At 39.8% G+C, this 24216-nt stretch overlaps 2 protein-coding genes across 2 annotated transcripts in view; one reads left to right on the top strand and one right to left on the bottom strand.

Moving 5' to 3' along the window:
- The window catches only part of EEA1 (early endosome antigen 1), a 62726-nt gene extending 45762 nt beyond the window's left edge, over nucleotides 1-16964 (top strand). Inside the window, 7 exon segments of the mRNA XM_017737759.1 lie at nucleotides 3742-3927; nucleotides 4345-4476; nucleotides 6252-6437; nucleotides 6746-6984; nucleotides 8455-8575; nucleotides 8925-9023; nucleotides 10119-16964. Of these exon segments, the coding sequence (XP_017593248.1) occupies nucleotides 3742-3927; nucleotides 4345-4476; nucleotides 6252-6437; nucleotides 6746-6984; nucleotides 8455-8575; nucleotides 8925-9023; nucleotides 10119-10241 (1086 nt within the window). The 3' untranslated portion in view covers nucleotides 10242-16964.
- Nucleotides 16965-18722: 1758 nt separating this feature from the next.
- PLEKHG7 (pleckstrin homology and RhoGEF domain containing G7) overlaps nucleotides 18723-24216 on the bottom strand; it is a 34561-nt gene continuing 29067 nt past the window's right edge. Inside the window, exons 16-17 of the mRNA XM_017737849.1 lie at nucleotides 20698-20795; nucleotides 18723-19211 (exon numbers count right to left, since the gene is read on the bottom strand). Coding sequence (XP_017593338.1) covers nucleotides 19107-19211; nucleotides 20698-20795 — 203 coding nt within the window. The 3' untranslated portion in view covers nucleotides 18723-19106. The remainder of the gene's footprint in view (nucleotides 19212-20697; nucleotides 20796-24216) is intronic.

Here is a 24216-nt window from a genome sequence, read left to right on the forward strand (position 1 = left end):
CAATTTGGAGCCCATTTGGACACCAATTTTTTTCTTTTTTTCCCGGAAGATGTAGAAGAGGGAAAAAGTGGGGAGCTGATCCTTAATCATGGCTGTGCTACCTCAGTGCAACATTAAACTAAAGAAGCAGTGGTAGCTTGTTTTAGAAGACCATAAAAGAAAAGCACGTTCAGACACTCTCCGAGTGACAATGTTAGTCTTGAGAGCTGAATATCAAAATGCCACTCAAGTCAGAAGAACTTTATAGTAGCCTTTCACAGCCTATTCAAAATGAGTTCTGCATGATGTTTTGCCTTGGGCAAGTTACTTTTTAAAAGTAGCTCATTTGAGCCAGAGCTGTGTGTTTTGCTTAAAGTTTGGAACCAAAGCCGATGGTTAGGCTGAGCTTTAGATTGGCCTTAATCTTCTTAGTAGGCAGTGGTAGAAGTTTTTAAAACTGGTCTGTATGTAGAGTCAGCTTGGGTGTCACTCAGTGCAGGATTTTCAGCAGAGATATGAACTCCCTGCACAGCTGTGTTGAGTCAGCAGTGTCAGAAGCCCAGCATTGTCCAGAACAGGCATGGCCAGGCCATATCGTGACATCCAAACAATGCTGGAGTTAAAAGGGAAAACTTAAACATCCTCGCGTGCTGTGGCACCATGCTGTTGGCGGGGCCAAGGTTCCAGGCGTGAGGATGGATCACGAGGGGCTGTGTGGGTGACGTGTAAGGTAGCTCCTGGGAGGGCACGGCGGGAGTTGGGCTGTACACAGAGCACCATCTGCTGGCGTCTGTCGGGAATAGCACTGCTGGGATCGATGGCTCCTCTCTGGCTGGGAGGCGGAGGTGGCATTGAGAAGGGAGCGAGCGCTTCGGGGCGGTTTGCGGGTGGAGATCCAGCGCTGCCTGAGCCAGAGCTGCGGAGCGGGGCGCTGCTCTCCGCAGGGCCATCGGCACCGCGGAGCCCGAGCTTCTGGGTCCACAGCAGGGCACCCGAGCCATGTTGCTGTGGCCAGATGCAAACTGTGAGGCTCTGAGTCCTGCAAACTAAAGAAGTGTTGTAATTAAATAAATAAATAATACAATAAATAATAAAATTGGAACTGGGAATGTAGTTATAATTTTATGGATACTATTTGCTGCAAACTTACTTTGGTTTAAAAATGTCTCTAACAGTAACTTCACACACATTTTTGTCTTTGTGACTGGAAAAAGAGATAGGGTAGGATTTGAGTGCTTGTTAAAGCTGTGTTTTTTGATAACAAAGGATATATATAATTAAAAAAGAATACCGCCAAATAATTTCTGTATATACACACACCTATTTATACAAATATCTGTTTGTGTGTATATATTCATACCTTTTTTTTTGTGAAAAAGGCATTTTTTTATATAGAAGAGTTAATAAAAATGTTCAAACTGTTATTTTTTCCTTGATTTTGACTTAGTGTGAGGACACTTTCTGTGAATCTGATCTCCTGAGCTCTGCCAAGTGTTCTTGAGTTTTGGCATTCGTGCTTTTTGTAGTCAGTCCTGATTTCTTCTGTTTTTTCAAAAGAATGTTTCTTTGTCTCCAATGTTGGCATTGCTGCCAGCATATATTCAGTGAATGTTCTGGAACAAAATTCACGCTTGCCAGACCTCAGTTCTGTAAGTCAGGAGCCTAAGTTGCATACAGTCAGTCTAACTCTTTTTCTTAGGGAGTGAAGAGAGATCAGGTTAGCATCTGTGAATAATTTAATGTTGGTCCTTGTGGACTGGAATCAGGGAGCACAGACTCACATGCTTGTTCGTGCACTTCATGTAGGTGGAATGAATCTGGGTCCCACCACCCTGCTAGGACCAGTTGTGATGTTGGCACAACGATTTGCACTGGCACAGGCCAGGCTGTAGTGAATCAAACTGTAATTTTCAAATATCTGTATTTATTTAAACTCTATACCAGTCAACCTAGCATTCTTCTTTATTTACAAAAATGAGTACTGATTGACCTCTTTTGTTCTGTACCTGTTCCTTGTCTCAGTCTCGGTATAGACACAGTGAGATAACCTGTACAGTGCAGAGACTTTGTGGGGTGGATTGAGAGAGAAGTACCCCACTAGTGTATGGGTGTCACTATCTACTTCATCAAATTTCATTATCTGATGCTAGAAAATTTGATGTAACCACATTTCTTCTATTGGAAACAAATGTGAATAAAAGCTGTGGCTTTATTATGCTTCGTTCTAAAACTGCAGAGACTGTTGGGTTTTCCTGTGAAGATCTTATATGATGATGCTAGACTTCCTGTCCTTCCTCAATGTTAGGAAAATATGGTATTCCACTGAACACAATGGAGCAGAGTGGGATAATTTTACTTTCTGAAATGCCCACCCTGCTGAAACCTTGAAAACTGCTAAAGCACCTCCTATTTTGCTTACAAAAAATTCTGAGTCAACACCTTTCAAAATGCTAAGTAGTAAACTCTAATACCTCAGAAAGCAAATAAAGTAATTTATTTGAAAATTAATTTTAAAAGCCATTGTGAGCTTTTTAAGAGTCATGGGGATTGTTGAAAATGCTGTTGGATCAGCAGTGTTCCATCACTGCTGTTTCAAATTAAGTCTGTCTCTACAAGCAAAATACTTCAGATATTACAAAGGAGGATCATGAGGCATCAGAAATGAATTAGCTTTTAAATCAACATGGGAGTGACTAAAGCATATGCATAATTGAATGAAGGGAAAATTCTGCTTATAGTTCCTTTTAAAACCACTAACCTTCAACAAGAGGTTTGATTAATATTTAAGCAAGAGCTTCAAAAACAATTGAGTTTGTCTTGAAAAAAATTGAAATCCTTACTGCTGCACTGAAGGCAATAAACTTATTACTAATAATAAATCTCAGCTCATCTTCTGTATCATAGCATCAAAAATTTCCATAAAATTCCAATATTTTGAAGAAGTGGATGAGTTTGTTTGGTTTTTTTTCATGTGGGTTCCAAGTGGAACTGGTCTTTACCTAAGGTAGAAGGTTTAAAAAAGTAACCTCCAGAACATTAACTCAGAAAGACCCCCGAAGTTTGATTTTGCTGTGAGCAAACAGACTGAGCTTTGGCTTTGGGTGCAAGTTTTGGATTGTTTCTTGGGATTTTGTGAGATAAATCAAAGTTTTTTTCTAGCTAATGGTGAGAGTTAGAGGCAAATGAACTATCATCTGTAGCTTTTGAATGAAAGTTTAAACTTAATGTTTAAAATGCTTGTGCAGCAGAAACTGTGAAACATTTTCTCCTGATATTAGCATTTTTATCTTGTACATTTCACTTCAGAATTTTAAGAAATTTTACAGTTGTTCTAGCACTAACTTTATTAAGTCATTGGTAAAAAATAGCACTGAATTATTTTTGAAATCTTCAAAGTATAGCTTCACTGGTTCTTAAGTAACAGAAGTCTAGAGTTATAGAACTGTTGATTTGCCTAGATAAAATAAATTTGTGTGAGCAAATTCAAGTTCATTCTCTTTTTGTCAGTTTTTATTCTCCGCCCTTCTGCATGTTTTCACCTTTTGTCTGTGTAAGGATGAAAGCTGGAATATGTACAGCAAGGTTTGTTCCTGGAAATTACTTTGTAAACTAGAAGTTTCTGTAGTTATGCTCTGTCAACATTTGAAGCTAAATGTTACCCTCTAGGTAGAAATTTTTCGACTTGGAAAATGTTTAACTGGCTGTTTAGTATTTGAAGCTTTTATACTGGCAGATAACTTGCAGAACTCTCTTTTTAATTAGTCCACAGAAGAAAAACTTGCTTTAGCTCAAGAAGAATTAGTTTCCAGCAGGAATCGAATTGCTAGCAATAATCAACAGATTCAGGAACTGAAGAAAGCTAAGTCTACACTGGAGCAGGATGCATCAAGGAAAGAACAGCAGCTGGGTGAGAAGACCAAAATGCTACAAGATCTTCAGAATGACAGGGTAAATGCCTCTGCCTTTTGAAATCTCCACACAGTCACATCCACCCCATGCAGGCACCTTTTACTATTTTCTATTACATCTCTAATTTGAGAGCATAACAATGACTGTTTTACTGAACCTCTGGTAAAAAGACTTAAAAAAGAGACAGTTGTAGTGAATTTGGTTCAAAATATGCTGCTGATTTGTTCTAGACAGGTTTGTGGCTAGACAGGCGGGAAAACATTAGTTTTAAATCTAAAACTGCAATCATGCTGCTAATTGCGTTACAAACTGTGGATAGGTATATGGCAGTTGTTTCCCCATAATTACAAAGCCACCAAGTACTTTTTGGACCCTGGATGTTTTTTGATTGGTTGGGTTTTTTATTTTGTGAACTTGGAAGAAGTAACTTTTCTAGCACTTTTATTTCTCTTCAAGATTTTGAAAGAAAAAGATTTGGCTAATGAAAAATGTAAAACTGCAGAGCTCCAGGAAGTAAGGACTAGACTTGAAAAAGAAAGTGCCAAGCTGGGTGAAGAGCTTAGAGCCTGCAAGCAAGAATTTGAGAAGGTATTGAGACAAGCTGAGTCTTCTTCATGTGTTTGGTTATCTGATGAGAAATATGTGCCTACTCAGTAGATGTTATCTGGAATGGCTTTGCAAAGATGGTTACTGTAAATATTGGTATTACAGGTAAGGGAACCAAAGCCCAGATTTTGTTGAGCTTCCTCAGCAATGATGTCTTGATTGGTGATGATCCTTGAGTATCAGGGCCTAGTGAGCCAGGTGGGCTGCATAACTTGTCTTGGCTTCAGGATGGGTTGTATGTCCCGGCTTTTCTTTAGTTCCACTGTAAAGTCACTCTGCACACCCCTGCTTGACTCTTCTGCAATGAAAGGCTGTCCAAAAGAGTCACGATGGTGAACTTTTCCAGATATTCTAGGCACATCTGGGGCATCTCAGGCATGCACGGTAGAGTTGAAACTCCCTTAGTGTTGTTTAATAAAATGTCTTAAAAAGTCACAGTTGGGGAAGAAACAATGTCAGGCACCTCATAAAAGACAAACTCTTTTCCAAAATCATAACAATCAGTTGAGCTCCCTAAAGGGTAAAAGTTGGGAAGCTTTAATGAAATAATTTTTAGTCTTCAATAAAACTAACTGTTTCTTGTCAAACTCTATATATTCTGGTTTTTAGTCTCTATAAAAACAAACATTCCTAAAAGGCTGTAGTTTGTGTTTTCCATAATGAACTACTAGCAGTTATATTTGCATCTGTTAAGCACACTTAGTTTAAATTGTTGTGCAAGTATAAATACAGGTACAATTCCTTATACACTAATAAGAAAATAACATGAGAACTTACGACCTTCAGATGTTCTTTTGTTCTCCATTGTTTAGGAAAAGGTCTGTAATTTTTAGGTATAAGTCTGTACTTTGTTTCTCTTAGGCAATCTGTGCTTGGGGAAAGGTATTCTAATTCTTGTTCCTAAAATCTCTATTCTAAAGAATAAAATTTATAAAGATGTAAAACGTGTGCACACCAGTGTCAGGTTAATAGTCATTTCTTGATCTCCTTACAAGCAATCAGGCTGAGAGTCTCCAAAGACTTAAATTCTGTTTCCCATCTCCTAGCAAGGAATGGATGTATACCTACCTGTAGGGCATCCTTGTGTTCTGAGGATATGTTCTCTTCACTGTCCTTGGTTTGGTTTTAACTTGTATTCTGAATTTTTGTTTATGCAAAAGTGGTTCACCCCTATTAGTCTGTTAGTACCTACATGCTTGGCTGTGTAATTTTAAGGAAAGTGATTTCTATAAATTAAACTAACTATTCTATTTGAGTTCAGTTACAGAAGAACAAGTAAAGCCATTATTTATATCATCCCACTTGCTTTAAACAGAGAGTAATTTTTTATACATTTAAGACTAATAGAAACTAACTTTCATCCATAAGCATTCAGTTTTAGATTGTCATTACAAAGTTTTTGACCTCATTATTGCAACCAGAGAACAATGTGAAGTAAATTTTAGAACAGTACCTAGAAAATGACAACGGATGCATCTTTTCAAGGAATAGAAAACAATTCAACAGATCTTCCTCTCTACTTAGCAGAAACATGCATTAAAATATTTTTAAAATTAAATGTTGATCATAGTATAAGTTTAAAATCTTTGATCATGAAAATCACTGATGCTTTGCGCTATAAAACCATCCTTTCTTCCAGTGATAAAACTAAAAATTATAGCTGTCCTCTCCTAGGAAAGGATTACAGTCTTTTTGAATTTAAATCCATTTACACTTTCAGTGTTGCTACTTTAACTTTGAACTCTATATCCTAACAGGAGGTGGCAAATCTCAAGGATGCAAACCAGCTATTGATTCAACAGAAATTAGAACTGCAGGGCAAAATAGATAATACAAATTCAACTCTGGAACAGGAGAAACAAAAACATCAAGCTGTCAAAGATCAGCTGGAAAAAAGAGAAGAGGAGCTGAAGAAAGAATGTGCTGAAATTGAAGCCAAACTGGTTAGTATTTAGAGAGTATGAGACTGCTGTTTTGTGAACATGCCTTTGGATTCTTCTCTTTGGGAAAGAAAAGAAGCAATGGGTTGACTTCAGTTTCTCTTTACATGAGTTTCTGAATGACAAGATCAAAAATCTTTGAGGCATTTAATGGTATAGGAAAATTCAGTGAGGTGACGGCCTTGTCTAGTAGAGTTTGTTGATTAAAAGTAGTGATTCTGTTCCGGTAAGATTCTTTGCCTCAATTAAATATAAGGAATAGACAGAGAATGCTTGGAAGCTTGTTTTTCATTTTTCCATTGTTTTCATAGCACACAGAGAAAAAAGACAAAGAAGAAGAAAAACGGAAACATGAGGAAGAGGAGACCAAGCTCACCATGCAGGTCACAGCCCTGAATGAAAATCTGGCTACCATGAAGAAAGAGTGGCAAAGCAGTCAAAGACGAGTGAGTGAGCTGGAGAAACAGACAGATGATTTACGTGGGGACAATGCTGTCTTGGAAGCAACAGTCCAGAATAATCAGGATGAGAGAAGAGCATTGCTGGAGAGGTAAGCTGTGGCCATGATGATATGGAAGTGTAGTTTGAGAAATGAAATGAAATGAGAATGAAAACTTGTTTGAGTTGATTCAGGATTCTCTATTCGTGCTTTGTTTAAATATGTATTTGTTCTTAGTGCCTGGGCTGTGGGTACAGTTTCCAGAGTGCAACATTCTGTCATCCCTGCCAAAGCACAGCAAGGGGTTTTGGGAGCCAGCTGTGCTCTTTGTGATCATTCTGTAGAAAACAAGGCAGGCTTGTCAGGATCTTTACTTATCACCCAAGCCACAGTTCTGTGCTTGCTGTCAAAGATTTATGTCCATCTGTAAGAGCCTTCTTACTGGGCTTACTTACTTCCACTGGGCTCCTCTGAGATTTCAGGTATATAGGCTGTGGCTTCTCATCTGTTTTGTGAACCTTGTGAGGCCTGGCAGAGAGAACTTCTTTTACCTGAGCTAACTGTCCTTCTCCATTACTCTGAGGCTCCCATGCCTTGATTCAGTTGGAATAGTTGCAATAGTCATCCAGAAGCCTGGAAAAGACCCCTTAAGTAACACAGAATTTGCATAGGAACTCCCAGGTGTGCCCACTACTCCGTGTTAGGAGACTGAATATGTGATTGGATTATATAGACTAATTTTCACAAAGGAGGCATTTTCTTCCTCCTGAAAACCTGCAGTCTTATTTTCTCCAGTCCTGCTGTTGTCTCTACAATATATTTAAGTCTTTGGTAAGCAGAGTGCTTTTCCTTCAGGCAGCAGGAGGCCTTGCAAGGCAGCAGGAGCTACCTGAATGCAGTGATTTCCAGGGTAAAAGAAACACCTGTGAAACTGGAAGCTTTCTTTGTCCTTATTTCCTGACACGTTTGGTGAAGGCAGAGGGGAAACTTTTTGTTGGTACTGTCAAGCTTGGTGATTTGACTTTTGAGCAGTAGACCTTGGGAAAGGATGGGATCAGTTCAAGTGAGATTCTCTTTCTTTGGCAATCCCTTGCTGTACTGTGTTGAACTCATCCAGTAGCTGTTTACATCTTGGCAGAAAAATACCCTTTGAAATTTGGCTTTCAGCAGTTAACTGAGTTTCAGCTGATGGGAGGTGGCCTTGCTAGAAGAAGAAGGTTCCTTTTCTGCTCTGTTGTCTTGACCTCATCTGCAGCAGCTCGTTTGTGAGAGTGTCCTGTTGCACCGGGGTATTTATCAGGGCTTGCTGTTGAGGGGGACTGCATTCAGCATTGTCCCTGGTTTGGGGAGTAACTCCAGGTATTGATAAGCTGCAGATACTTAGGAGCAATGCCAGTATAATCTTTAACTGACTGTTACAACAGAATGTTTTCCTGGTCAAGGCATCCAAGAACTTTTCAGAGCAAGGATTTTTTAGGCTGTGTTTTATGCAGGTAGCTTCTCAGACTGACAACTGGCCCAAAGGACACACAGTGTACATTGTCTTAAATGCTTTGAGCTGACTATTTATTATTTTACCAGGTGTATAAAAAGTGAGGGAGAAATTGAAAAGCTTCAAGCCAAACTTGTAGAAATGAAGAAAAAGCTGGACAATACAACTGCTGCAATGCAGGAACTTGGCCGAGAAAACCAGTCATTACAGGTATAATTTGATTTGAAGCTATGAAACCTGTTGATTCTCTGTTTGGAACCTTAGGAGAATTTAAAATTTGTGTCAGATTGGTGGTGGGTTGCCTTTTAGGGTCAATTAAGGTGTTATATTTGTGGTGTGTGAGGGTCATACTTCTGTCTGTGTGTCATTAAATCTGCTTATAGTTTTGAAGCTTGGAAGGTTTCCTCTCTAAACAAACATAAGCCCTGAGTATCATTACAGAATTGGTGCTTTTATTCTGCAATGGGTAATGTGTGCTCTGGAAATAGAGGATATTAGGGGGAATTAGACATGCATTTTTTAAAAAAGCCTGATGCTTTTTTTTACATCTTCTGTATAGATCAAACACACCCAAGCTCTCAACAGGAAGTGGGCAGAAGACAATGAGGTACAGAATTGTATGGCCTGTGGAAAAGGCTTTTCGGTGACAGTAAGAAGGGTAGGTGTGTTCTACTCTGTGTCTGTGGCGATTTTCTATTTTTATTGTTTTCAAACTCTTAGATGGGATACAGACTTCAGAAAATAGTGCTGTGATTCTCAAGACATCTCAGAATATGCAGTTATGGTTTGCAGTGCCTTAACACATTAAAAATAAGGGCTGTGGAGCTTACTTTATTCATGGTTCTTTTTCCATTTTCACAGCATCGGCTTATAAACAGTGTTAAAATGCTTCATTTAAACAGTGTTTAAATGCTTTCAATTTTGCAAGCAGGCAAAATCACAGTTGTAAGCATATTGACAGAAAATATATTTATAACCAGTCCAAACTAGATTTATGGGTATAAAGGGAATGTAAATTGGTTGAAATTAGGTATGTGTGAAAATATGAAGCATCACCATGATCTGGTGCTTTGTGACTCTACATTTCTAAACACCAGCTAGACATGGAACAGAAAAAACAACTGGATGTGTTTTAGGTCTGTAGTCAGACCTTGGTTGTAAAAGCAGCTGTGGTCAGCTAAGATGTTAGCATCAATTGGCAGGGTCTGCCCTTCATCCAGAGATGAGCACCCATCCAACAAATGACTTGGCAATGAAGTAGATGAGGGATATTTGTGAGGTTCGTTTTTGCAGAGCTTCCTGACTTGGTCTTAGGTGACTCCCCCTGGCCTGCACTATTTCAGTGATGTTCTTTGGGTAGCCTTTGAGCAAAGGCTCCTGGATCCTTTGATTCAAGGATACTTCTCAATGTGAAAGAGGTAGTTACATATAAGAAGAATGTATTTCATGTGATCAGAACAAGTTCAAGAGAGCAAATTTAAGAGGAGGATGAACTTAAGCATCTCATTTCTGAAACTGGTATATTCTCTTGACTCAGTGAAGCACTTCTGAATGTTTTACTCATTTATCCTTTAGAAACTATTTACTCATATGACCTTCTCTGTGCTATGTAGCTGCTACTTAGAAACTAAAATTAACTTTTGGAACATGACAGCTGATTTGGCTGAGAGTTGACTTAACATGATAGTGATCTCTATTACTCATCACTGCTCTGCCACCAATGTTCAGCATGTATGTTTCTTCTCTTCCGCAGCATCACTGTAGACAGTGTGGGAATATCTTTTGTGCCGAGTGCTCAGCAAAGAATGCCTTAACTCCTTCTTCCAAGAAGCCTGTCCGAGTCTGTGATACTTGCTTTAATGACTTGCAAGGATAACTGGCTATCGTGAGTGACAAAGAAATGTTACACTAAAATTTACTATTTCTGTTGATGCACTTCATTCAGCACTCAGACTACTATTCAGTTTGGACAATGATTGTAACACTTGGCAAAATCTAGTATATTTTAAAATGTTTATTGATAACAAGCAAAACTATTGTATTTTTTTGTGAGACATGGGCTCAGATCATCCATAGCTTACTGACATTAATCATGGAAAGAGCTTTTATGTCTAGATTAGAAATACCCAGTTATTTGTAAATAAAGTTTAAACAGAGGAGTAACAATGTATTTTTTTATCTTTTATTTTTTTGTTCAAGAGAAACAGCATTTATGTGATATTGAAGTTTATTCTTGTTTCCTTCAAAGAAAAAGGAAGATGCAAAAAATTGTGAGGATTTTATGTATCAAATGTTGCTGTAAAAACATAACTAATTGTCGCATTTGATTGCATATCTGATGTTCTTTATAACCCCCTGTGATTTTGTTTTTTCTCTGTCTCTCTGGTTCCTGCATTTTCTCTGTAAAGTTTGAACTCTACAGTGAGGGTAATGGCTGGACTCAACTTCAACTCAGTTTTATTTGCCCACTTGTAGTATCAGCGCCCAAGTCTTTATCCAAATACAGCGCTTGAGTGCTGGAACATCTTTACACATACTGTGTTGCACAGTTGGTGTGTGAGTGTGTCTGTCTCTCTGAGAGAGTATGTGTGAACAAATGGTGAGACAAAGTTTATCTGGCATTGTAGCAACATTATATGATACATTACAATATTTCATCCCATAGTGATTGATTTCACTTTTACAAATTTGGTTGATGGATTTTAATATTCAAGAAACCCTTACATGTGGCTTTTAAAAAGCGAACAAATAATAAAAGCCTGTAGGACATCTCTGCCCCTGCCCATACCCTGGAAGCACTGAGAGATCACTGCTGTTCTAAGGGACATCCAGACCTTCCAAGCCCGGTATCCAACTAAGAAAAAGTATTTTTTGAGACAACTGTAGTTTATCTGACCTTTTCTTCTGTCCCTTCCCTCAGCTTTTGGTGGAAGAAGCTGAACTCCTGCTACACCTAACAAACCTCACTTTTCCATTACTCCATCTGACCCCCATTACCAGGGGCTCTGAAGTGTTGTGTCAGCTATGTGATTTAGTCTGCTCAGAATGGTGGTGTGAATCTCCTGCTGCTGGCTTAGTTATAAGCCAAACAGCTCTAACTAAGAGGCCACTGTATATGATTTTAAATATTTATTCATATTTTCTGTACTGGGAACAGAAGTTTCTTGTACAGTTCATGTAGGGTCCAAACTTCTTTTTTGTTGTGATTTTGTTTGCACCTCTGTTTTTGCCTGCCTGTCTCTAACTTTTCTTCCCTGTATATCTGGTATTTCAAAACCCTTAAGATTATTTCTTCCAAGCAGGGGTTATGTCTTCCAATATTTAGGAATTTTTTGTCTTAAATACCCTAATAAATTCTCCACCCTGCAAATGCTTCAGTATCTTACCAAATTTTGCCAGCTGTTCAGAAAAAAGGGTTGTGTCCTGAATTCCTCTACTTCTTTCCTCAGGCAAGGAATCAAATTCTGTCACAATGATGGAAGCTTAGTCATCATTAGGAAGATTTGTTTGCTTTTATCTAGTTACAGCTCTATATGTGAATGAAGAAGTGTCTCTTTTATGAAAAATGTCTTGTCTTGATTAACTGTCAAGTGAAGAAATTTTATCCCTCTACTCCAGAAGTAGTGATCGATATGTTTCATATCCCCTTTTAACTTACCCAGCTAGTTCTACATTTGCAGTGTCAAGAAGCTTTCTTAAAATTCAGTTCTTATTTCCCAAAAGCCAGCTGAATTATGTAACTTTTTCTTGGCACTGTAAAAGGGTTTGGGTTACCCCTGTGGTTTATACAAAACACTGACCTGCTTTTCTGGTTTGAACTTGAGAGTTGCTTGCTCAAAAAAAAACAATTGCTGCAACAATTCCATACGAACAGAGCCTCTGGACTCCCTGTTTCTCTTCATCAGTGTAACTGTTTGGCATAAGAATCTTTTGAATAGAAAATATGAACAGAATCTCTGCCTCTGGGAATTTTTTTTTCTATTTATTTGTTTACTGAGAGAAACCGAAAAATTTGCTTTAGAGTCTTTCTTTGTCTGACTTTAGAAATGTGGGAAAAGTAGAAATGTGACAGTCATGCTCCAGCCTAGATGCATTCTGCTCTTTCATGTAACACACAGAGCCTTGTGCTGTTCTCAGGGTGAAGGACAACCACATAGAGCAGGAAGGATTTTTAGAGGGAAGGGAGAAACTTCTCACAGCTGCATAAGATCAAAGCACATGAAGCAGAGGAAGATGGAGATCTTTTAGGGGAGCTAGGAAAGTGGTTAGAAGATTCAGTTGTGTTTAGGCGTTTTGCTTTTGACTGGGAACGTGTGAGAGCTCAGGAGAGACTTCTGCAGTGGTAGAAGCTCTGAGGTTGTTCTTAGTTCAGCCTTTTGGGATGCCATTGTGTAAAGACAAGCAGAGTCACCTTTCTCAGCAGGTTGCTGAAGCAGTGCGGTTGGTTGACTGCAGATCACACCTCGGTGTGGAGCTCTTCAGCTTCAGGGCAAAACCAGTTTGATTTTTGAAAGTTGCTTTTTGCTGGCCAGTTTATATAACCAGCTTTTTGAGGGGATGGAAATACTTTTTGAACACACATTTGTAGAAAGAAGGATTGTTAAAATCTGGAGGAGCAATGGGGTAGAAACTTTCATGCTTGAGTTTTGATTCTGCAGCAGTAGGTCCCGACTTCTACATCTTTTCACTGGAGTAGATTTATGACTCCATTGCTGAGTCTTATGCTCCTTCTTTTGTACTTACAATTCTTAGTGCTGGTCTGTATTTGTTGACAGGATGATGGTATACTTCACTGCTTCACTGCCAGGTTGAAAGCTGTGTTCAAGCTCAATAAAATGCCCCATAATAAGGAAAACTGGAAGGTGAAAAGCTGTGTATTTACAAATATGCTTGCAGAGTCTGAGTGTTTTGATGGGCATGTTTCAATAGGAATGTGGGCTTTTTGTTCCACTGCTTTAAAACCAAGTAAAAAGCCTGGTGACTTTTACCACAGTAAATTAAATGATTCCAGGCAAAACAGTTTAATGTACTGACTTTTCAGACTGCAGACACAGAAACAGAGGGAAAAAATAATAAAATGGCAGAAGAGACTGAGTCTTGGAACTGGAGATGCACAGTGATGTGTTTTTACAGCCTCTAGCAAGAGGCAGATTGCTCTGGTTCAGTGAGGAGTGGCTATTATAGAGGAAGAGGTGAAAATAATGTCAAAACCAGCACGCAAACTGGAAGGTTTGTGGGATCCTGAAGCAGCCTTAGTCATTACTGTGGGATCAGGAATGGGACAGTGAAGTGTGGGCTTTGCTCTTGAAACTGTGCCAACTGTCCCATCTGTCCATCCGCATTCAGAATTGCTGTGAGAGCAGAATGTGAGAGACCAGCTGTTTTGTGGGCAGAGACAGGCTAAGGAAGCTTTCGTAAGTGTGTAAAGGATGGTCTTACTAAGGTTTGGGAAAGGTTCTTTTAACTTCCTGGAGACAACACCTCTTTTTCCAGTCAAAGACGTGCAGTCCCTTGCATTTTTGCCTCACAAATGCCAAATCCTACTGTTCTGCTCTGGCCTCATGTCAGTGATGCCTTTTCCTGCTCTTAAAATCAAGAATCAAACATGGTTAGAAGGGAAAAAGGGATTTTACCTTGGTATTTATTTTAAGGATCTTTAGGTGCACTACGTCCAGGTTGAATGCACCCAAATGCACACTGCACTGCACACCCCCAAAAGGTCTGGTATATCATTATAGGTCTTACTAATTAGCATATCTATCAACGATTCCCCATTGAGATGCTCGAGTGAGCCCCCCCCTCCAAGGAACCTTCCGTGGATGGTTCTATCTTAGTTTACAGAATGTGTTCTGGAGAGGACCTTGGGGTCTGGGGCACACTGATCCCTAGCTACGAAGCTTCTAAAATGTTTAGTCTCCTAGCTTGACAAATAAGTCTAAGAATGTAGGCTAAAAACCACTAAGAGTACAGAAGTTATAAGGTATACAAGGGGTATAAAAAGAGGCAAAAAATCATCATGGCATCATTAGCAGTACATCATACTGGAGACAGGTAGCATTGCAGAGGTCAGTGGCAGGCTTTTGATCTTAGCTGGCTGTGGTTCACTGTTACTTATTTCTTCTCGCCATGTACTCCCTACAGTAATCTTCCCTCTTCTGCAGAGGTTGAATGAAGAAGATAAAAGTAACGAGTCACAGCAGGAAAAGTTGCTGTCTGGAGATGAAGAGACAAAAGGAATTTTCTGCTGCAGCTTCCAACAGAGGCAAGAGGTGTAGAGGAATCCTATTTTTTAGCTGGCTTCACTCTCTGGCACAAGAGTTTAAGCTGTAGGGTGCAATGTGGGGTTTTGCCTCTGTTTTTGAAAGGTGTCAAGTAACCAAGTTGCCATTTAATGTGGAGCACTAGGTACACAAGAACAGAGTAACTACTTTTGTTGGCTTTGGGACCATTAGGATTATTTGTGAATCCTCGCTGCAAAAGCTTCTTTATTAGTGAAGCAAGGAGGGATTTGGGAGCAGAAGCATGAAGTAACCTCTCTGTGTTTGTATTACATGAGCCAGAACAATTGAGCTTCTCATGCTAGATGTAAGACAAGTGACATTTATAAAGGGACCTGGAAAACTCAGCTGCTCTTCTGGATTGTAAAGTGTCAGCTAACCATGCAGTGGGAATAAATGCTTGTTGCAAAACTTAAAAAAATACATGGCCAGTACTCAGTGATGGATGGAACAGTGCTGGAATTGAAGTTCAAACAGAATATAAACTGTGCCAGGAAGAATGATATCGTGATTGGAGCATGTTGAAACTGATAAATTGCTCTTTCAGGTACCACCGCTCCTGCTCTCATATTCTCAGAGAACTGGGAAACAACACTGTCATTTGTACTGTGCACTTTTTGCTGTCTAACTAAGAGAATCTACAGTAAGTGGAATGGCATCGTGTGCAATGCATGTATTAGCTGTAGTCATTGGACAGCAGGTTTATTGTCAGCTGGATTTTTCGCTGTATGCATTTGGCCCTAAGGAGAATTGCACTCACAGTTCCTTTTACCAAAAACACAATCATCATCTGAGAGCACGTGTAACAACAAAAACCGTGTTAGTCACACACGTCTTTGTAGAACTTCATTTTAAGATTATAAAATGAGAAAAAAAGAGAATTTTATGTATTTGCAAGGATCTTGCCAGTTGTCCATTTCTTTGGTTTTGAAGTCTTCACCTCAACATCCCTTCTAGAATAAGTTTAAAATTATTGTCCAAACACAGTCTCTCCAAAAGCACTAATGGATGTACTTTTCAAAACTAGCTATAATAGCATATCAGTCCTGCCATGGAAACGTGGTTTTTGAGGTATATTTTCTGTTTCTTTTTAAAGGGACACTGAATAAAAAGGTTTGCATGTTTAGAGAGATCATTAGATACCACTTAAGTTCACAATAACGAAGAGTGTAGGTACTAGGTAATGTAATAAACTCTGCCTATTGTCTGTAGCTCTCCACATACTACGCACTCACTATGCAGCAGATAGAGAAGTGTCTGTGCATTTGAAGATTGCTGAAGCCCTGCTACCCCTTTAGATCAATGTTGTATGAAGGCAGGAGCCTGGTAGGCATGTTTTCCAATTTTCCCTCCCTCTGTGACTGAAACATAACACTATAACCAAATTCATCTGTGTTTTCTGCTTTTTTTTTTGGGAAAAGAGGGCTGGGAAAGGATGTTCATTGTTTTATGTCAACAGGTCAGTGCTGGCAGGTCCAGGCTACTACTGTTGGCTTTATGGCAAAGTCCTCCATTGTTTAATGCTGGAGCTTGATTCCTGGCACAAAAGGGATGTTTGAAAGAACGTCTCACTGGGTTAGCAAATACCAGAACTTTTTATAGTAATATGTCTAAAATGCTGCTTGTATAGAAATAATCACTTTTGTAAGAAAAGAAAAAAAGTCACCAAAAAAAAGTCACACCCCCAACCCCCCCATTTGATGCCATTACATAAGATTTAATTTAAGCTACCTCTCAGTGTGAAATTCAAATATTAGGTAAGTTTAATAAGGTTTTCTCACTGTCATGTTATGTAAAAGTTATAGTGAATGCCAAAATTGCAAAAGTTTATCACCAAAAAGGAAAAGAGTAGTCTTTTTTTTTTTAATGTGTATTTGAAAGTATCCAACAGTTTCAAGTTATTGTAAATTCTTTTAAATTCTTTTAACTTCTGTAGTTTCAACCTTGCAAACTCTAGCTGTTGGACAGGAAATAAATCGTAACCATAGGCTTTCATAATTATAGTCTGCTGGGTAAAACCAATTTTGTATGGAGCTTTGTCATTTGGATACAGATAGCCTCAGTCACCAAACGTATCATTCATTTGGTCGTGGTTTTTTTCTTGAGTACTCGAGATGTGAACTTGATGAATGGTGTTCTGTAATGGATGTGTGCCACAAATTACATGGTCTCATTTGCCTCTTTTCTGACTTTTAATGACCAGTTTATTATTGCAGATGTGAATATTGTTCATACAGCTTAATTTCTGTATAATTGTATAAAATATAAATGGAAAAAAATATAAGTTTTTACTCAGTATTTAGAAGTAATGTATTATAAAAGACTTACGTTGCAGTTTTACTTACAGAGTACTGTACTTCTAAACTGGATCATACCATCTTGGTAGGTGTAGATAGATTTTTTGCATGAGTCTGTTTTGGTTTTATTTCTTTATAATTGAAGTTTTATTCTCTTAAGTTCTGCTTTCAGTGTTTGTGTTTACTAGTTGTGATCATGTAGTTGTGCCTTACATTGTGGAAGAATTTAATCCAATGTGCACTGTAATTCTTTAACTTTGTGATCTGGAAGGTGGCTGTGGATTTGAATGAGAAGGTGACACCATGCATCAACGTGTTCTGTGTAAACTATGATGAATTGTTGCTGAAATGTCATTTTTGTTTTCTAATCTGTTAAAGGAATGATTAATAATAATAATAAAAAAATTAGACCTTTCTAATAGACCAGGTTATATCATTCAAAACTACCTTGCCCTGTTTCAGACAGCAAAGCTACTTTGAAATGGTGGATATGTAGTTTTACAAATGAACTGTAGGGAAGCCTGTTCTTACACATGTAAGAACAAGCTAAATGTTCCAGTTTCTTAGAGTTGTGGGGTGTTGCAACAAAGGCTTTCACATTCCTGAGGACACATTAATAATGACTGTTTTTCAAATCTGTTTTTTTCACAGGTTAAATTCAGAGTAGTCTTTCCATTCCCAATAGCTGTGCGAGGCTGCTGAGTATCCCACATTTGATGAAAGTCCTTCTGTCACTGGCTGTGTTCAGACATCACATTCGATGCAGTTGGACAATTGGCATAAATGGAAGACTCAAAACTAGCACTTGTTTTAGTTTTTAGACCAATGAAGGTCTCACTTGTGAAATGGAAGGGTGGAACTGTGTTGCAGAGAGAAGCTAGATGATTAATGTGGGAGATCAGTTGTGTGACAAAGCCACTATTGAATTGTGGGGGCATGAACAAAAACCCGTGTTCGACTATTGAGGCAGGGCCTCTGTGTGGATATGGAGAAAGATGGAGAGGTGTCCTCTGAAAGGCAGGTTGAATTGGAAAGTCAGTTTCTGCCTTGACTGCTTCCTGAGGTGTCTTTCTCTTGACACCACAGAAAAGCCTATTGAGCTTGTCTCTCCATGAAGACAAGCCTGTGTGTAAATACTTTCTTCCTCTGGGCTGTTCTCCTTGGAGACATGCTGCTCTCCAGGAATGACTACTTGTCTGGTAAAGTGTGTAGACCTGGCTTAAGGTTGTTTTGGTAAAAAGTATACAAAGTGAAATACCTTCTCCCTTCTGCCAGCACACAAAGCACAGACCTTAGTCTGTCAGGTGTGACTCCTCTGGGCTTGAAATACCTTTCTGTCATGTCAGCACTGGTTTCAAGATGCTTTGAGGTTCTGGTGAGCCCTCGGTGTGACGCAGTGTGCAGCTGAGCACGGGATTGGGGAGGTGGAGCAAAGCTGTGTCAGCCAAGTTGTGGCAAGGTGTTGGCAGCTTGTGCGGTGTCCTGGTGCAGATCTGCTGCCTGCACTGTTCTGCCCTCCTGCTTCATGCATTCACCACTTGGCACAGAGCCTGATGGCTGTGCCTTTCCCAGGAAGTTGTGACAAAAACTTGCCCATAACAGGCACAGGGGAAGAGCAGGAATTTGTGTATCACAGTGGCCAAGGCTGTATCTGGAGAGCACTGGACCAGGTAAGTGCATACATATATACACGTATGTACACACTCTCAGTATTACTGCAAAAAACACTTTGTGGTATTATAGGTTAGTAGGTAGAGACACATAATTATCAGGAGCTATGGCTACATAATTTAATGAAATTTATTAATACAGTTTGAATGATGGAGCAACCCTTCTAAACGTCTCCGGGGAATGAGTTGTCCTTACCAACATAGGGGTTTTTCCCCTGTCATGCTTTCTAGGAAATGGCAAACTCTAGTAAAGCTTCCCTGAGTGGCAAGAGCCTTCCCTAGGTGAAGCAAAGGAGCATCTAGGAGCAATATGTTTGTTGCATGGCTCATTCCCCTCTTCCAATTTATTCCTACTTGCTGAGGTCCAAGCTCTTTACTTTTGTCTAGTCAAGTCAGAGATCTGTTAGCTTCAGAGACCTAAGGCGTTCTGAAAGACATAACTATATTATCACCACTGTAGTCTTCCACTGGCTCTGTCAGTGCTGTGCTGACATTGTTAAATTTCAGAGGATTTAACAGGGAAGCAGAAAGTGCTTTTCTTGGTTTCATGTTGGGTAGTGTAATTGGAGATTGCTATTTCTATCTGTGACATCCATGCTTTCTGTAACAAGAAAAAAATGTTTGTAAGCCAAGACAACCTTAAAAAGTTCCATTAAGTTAGATGCATAAACACCCATAGCCTTTAGTTTTATTTAGTGTCTCTTCAGGCTCGTGCTCATAATTGCTGAAGGAAACGTGAATTATCCCACAACTGAGACTCTCCCAGTTGTTCAGGCCATTACATGCTGCAGGAATCTGTGTCTGGGGCCAGGGATTTCCAGTGAATATTTCCCTTTTTGGTTGGAAGGTAGGATTATAATGCTCTGCTTGTAATGGTGAAGCTTTTTGCAGGCTATTTCACCCCTTTCTGTGTAATGTTTATTAATTAGCTTAATGCTGTCCCTGCAGTTTGGGTTCCTCATTTCTCTGGTTAAGACAGCTCCATTCTTATCAGCATCAGAAGTTCTGTCCCACTCCAGGATCTGCCACGTGCTGCCATCTGAATTTCAGTTTCTATTATCATGCTGACAGCATTCAGCTCTATATTTGCTGTCACCCAGGTATGAGGCCAGGGAGTGACAGATAATTTCAAATATGTAATTTCCTTTTCTCTGCTAGTCACAGAAGTTGTCTCTGAACTGCTATGATTAGACATTGGACTAACCCTAGAAGGATTAATCCTTTGGACTAAAACCTTTAAAGGTCCCTTCCAACCCAAACTATTCTATGGTGCTACGATATTGAGAAGATGGTAGCCCTGGTATGAAGGCAGGTTTGGAAAGAGAAGGTCATATTTCAGTAACAGGAGAAAGTAATGACTTCTTGAGTAGACAGCTATTCCAGGTACCAGACAGTGACTTGAAAATTGAAAGAATTCACTCAGTGCTTCTCTTGGAAAAAGCCTACCACCATTTTAAGAATAAGTATTAATGGTGGTCAAATTTCTGTGCATTAGGTAATAGAGAAGGAATTTCAACTTACATGAGAAAGCAAAATACTGTGAAGTGTCTGCCACACTTTCAGATGTTATATACAGTGCTGTTACTAGAAATGTGATATGGTGTGAAAATGAGGGGTAGATTTATATAACAGTGGAATTAATCATACCATCTGTTCAGTCTGAAATTGCAAGATGCATGTTGTGAATAGATGAGCATGAGACAGTTTTCTGATCTGAGTACTACTGCATGTGAGCTGGGTGTAGGGGGCTTGTTTTGGTGTCGACTTCTCTGGAGGGGCTGACTGTCTTCTGGGACACAAGAAATGGATCTTTTTTTTGTTAGCAATCAGAATTGATACTGTTTTTCAACAAGAATATGACCTGCTATCAACCATGATCGAAAACTGGAGCATGTTCAGCAGCAAAAATTCTGTAACAAATACATGAGCCAGAGCACTGGGGTGTTATTTTGTTTTCTTTTAGTTTTGGTCAAATGTCACAACTGTAAGAGATTCTTATCACAGCATGACCACTTTTAGGCTGCCATCCTCCTTTAGGGAAAGCATAGCTGTGTAATTAGAGAAGAAAAAAGAGGTGTGCTACCTACCTTGGCAGTTTCTGTCTGAGCTTGTAGCAAGAAGACTGCTATGCACTGCCGATACCTGTTCTCATGCTGTATTAGAAAAGCATTTCGCAGGCTGAAGACTGTGAAAAAAATGCAAAGAAGTAATATAAATGCACCTCATACAACTGTTAGTTCAATTTTATATCACATTGATTATGATTGAAGAAATTAAATATGTAAGCATCTTTTCTGATTTCTAAAAGGGCAATTGTACCCTGATAGGGTGAGTTATTTTTGTTGTGTACGGAGCTTTCTTGTTTCAAAACGTTAATTCTGCTTGCATTTGTTTTATTTTTTATTGCTTCATCATTGTGCAGCTAAGGTGCTTTTGAGTCTACCTGAGGATCATTAAGAAATATTTCCCTTCAAAGTGGACTAAATCATAACTGAAATTAGCGAAAAACAAATTTCAAAAATTAAAAAGAAAGGTCCCATTTTTATTTTATTTAAATAAGTCCATATGATGGCTGGCATATGGGGCAGTGGCTGCACTCAGGCTAGTGCTGGCTTCAGGTTCTCCCTGGGCATGTGCCTGAGCTGGTGGTCCTGGGGATGCCCCTGGTTGGCTGCCAGCAGCCAGACACGTTGCTTCTGTTTCTGCCAAACTTTTGTTCCTGAAGATGACTCTGAGCATCACGTAGTGCATTTTTCTGCAAGGGGACGAAGCGACACCAATCTCACATGTCTGGAATAAAGGGGAGGCTTAAGTCTGCTATGGAGCAAGCCTGGGGGAAGAGGAGGGAAAAGCATCTTCAGACAGACAAAACCCTGTGGCAGACAGCAGACATACTTGGGTGGGCTGGTAGTAGCAGGTAGGGGGGCACAGCAACCTGTTCCAGTGCTCTGGATTCACAGGGCACTGCTTTTTTTTAGCTGGAGTTGACGTTGCTCTAAGCAAAGCGATGGTGAACAAGGTATGGGATTGCCTGCCTGTGAATGCTGTTCCTAAGCAGAGCCCTGCTTCTGAACCCACACAGCCTGAGGAGAGCCCAGATCTTGAGCTGCCAGGGCAAGGCAGCATTTTTCTAAGCCTATTGCAGTCGACATATCTTTTTCATAAATTTATCTAGTCCGTATAGTTTGCTCAAAAGCCTTGTACTATGTACAGTATCTTGCTGCTGTGTAATGCTTCTTGTCCAAGTACTTCCAAGTGTTCAAAATGTTTCTGCAAAGTGAAGAGCCCTGTAATCCTAGTTTTACAGAAGAGGAAAGTGGAGCACAGACTGGCTACATTACTGCAGCAAAAATGTATAGCAACAGAGAGGATATGTTTCTGAACTCATGCCTTCTGTCTGTCTGTGGTCAATAGGGAAAGGAACTTTACAGTTCTAAAAATGAATTTTCTGGGCAATGCTTGGCATTAGTCAATAATATTTTCTAAAAGAAATTCTTTGGCAGGAAAGATTAGCAGTCTTTGATATAGTGACATACTAGCGAGTCTTGCCCCTTCAAATGTAGTGTAAAGCGTTATTAGTGGAGCAATAATAAATAGTTGCAAAGATTAAATCCAAAGCAGAATAATAAAAGGAAAGTGATTTTCTAATCAGAAAGTATGTTGCTGCTTAAAACCTTCAGAGCTGGGTTCCTACTGTTACATTTACATGTAAAGTTACATCTCTTGTACAAGGGTGGTGTTTGCAGATAGTTCTGCTTTTAGGGTACCTTCCCGGTGTTATGAATGTGCCATTTTATCTTTTATCCCTTCACTAATGCCTAGGTGGCTTTGGATAAGAACTATCCTACATAATTATCAGCCTCCTGCCTGCTGCCAAAAGGCAAATATATATTGCCACATACATATTTTTTTGTAGTACTTGTATTGAGATTTGTTTATTTTCAGTGTGATGTCAGCCCTTTGCAAACTAATGGATACAGAAGTACTTGCTAGATCAAAAGTCAGGATTTCATTTTTGATTAATGTGATGGATCACATGCCCTTTCTGAGAACATGCAAACTAATCTTTTAGTGCCACCAGTAATAAAAGTCGCTTTGAGACTGCAGATATATTGGCAACATTCCCCAAGGTCACACATTCCAGACAGTATTAAATTTTTTTTTCTCTTGCAAAGGGACATTTTCTGTTGACACTGGAATATTTGCTTGTTGCTTTACACAGAATGGTGGGAATCTGAACTGCAATCTCCCTACAGTAATTTTTCTCACTGTTTTTGCTGTACCTCACCCCAAGGGGTCCTGTATTAGGATGAGGCTTCTGAGGTGGTGTAAGACTACAAGTAAGTAACAGAGACTGCTGTGGCTACAACTGTAATAAAGCTGGTAAGAATATATGGGGGAGAGGTCAGGCAGCAGGGCCCAGGGTGCAGGGAAGGATTGTAGAGTGTACAGAGCCTGGGCTGGAATGCAGACAGCAACTTTGTCTATTCTCATGACTGCAGCTGGATCACAGAGATAGAAAGACCCTGGTTAGAAATCTCTATGGGAAATGCTGGCTTGGGAAAAAAAAATCCAAAAATCTTATTTCCATCTCCATTATGGTTTTTATGGTCAGTCTTTTAGGTCCAAACTGGTGAGTGGCTGCACTGCCCTCTCCAGCACCCAGGAGCTGTTGACCTTGCATTCAGCCGGCAGAATGTGGGGCTGCCCTCCCCTCCACCCTGCAGGCAAATGGTGGCTGATGCATTTGCTCCATTTCTGCTGGTTTGGCACAGGGACTTATTAGGCAGACAGACAGTGCCTGGTGCATGTTTAAAAGAAGGTCATTATTCTGTGTGTTCATCCCCTTATCTCATCTTTAGTCATTTTCCTTTTATTGCCTACCTTTATATCCTCTCAGCATTGATGCTGAATGCTAAATAGTCTGGGTGAATGTATTTCAACATTCTCATAAATTTTACAGGCTCTAGGTTTATTTTCCATATCTGTTGCTTTCACACAGACCACTGTAGCTCTCTAAGCTTTTCCTCTCAGTCTTTAGGATTAGGATAACCCTGGAGCCCAGAGACTTGTATTTCTTGTCATTCTCTTTGATATAGGAGGCTCCTGTGATCTTGGCAGTGTTAGACTGAGTCATTAAGGCTGGAAAAGACCTCCAGAATCATTGAGTCCAACCTTAGTGCTGTGGTCTAGCTGACATGGTGGTGTTCAGTCAAAGTGCCACCTCCTATCGTTTCTTGAACACTTCCAGGGGTGCTGACTCCGCCACCTCCCTGGGCAGCCTGTTCCAATCCTTAATGAGCCTTTCTGTGAAAAAATTCTGATGCCCAACCTGTACCTCCCCTGGTGCAGCTTGAGGCCATTTCCTCCTGTCCTGTTGCTGGTTGCCTGGGAGAAGAAATAATCCCCCATAAGGCTACAGCCTCTTTTCAGGTAGTTGTAGAGAGTGATGAGGTCACCTCCGAGCCTCCTTTTCTGCAGGCTAAACACCCCGAGCTCCCTCAGCTACTCCTCACAGGACTTACTCTTTAGACCCTGCCCTGGCTTCACTGCTCTTCTCTAGACACACTCCAGATTCTCAATGTGCTTTTTGTAGTGAGGGGCCC

This window comes from Corvus brachyrhynchos, unplaced genomic scaffold (assembly GCF_000691975.1).
Source record: "Corvus brachyrhynchos isolate BGI_N302 unplaced genomic scaffold, ASM69197v1 scaffold56, whole genome shotgun sequence".
Lineage (NCBI taxonomy): Eukaryota > Metazoa > Chordata > Aves > Passeriformes > Corvidae > Corvus > Corvus brachyrhynchos.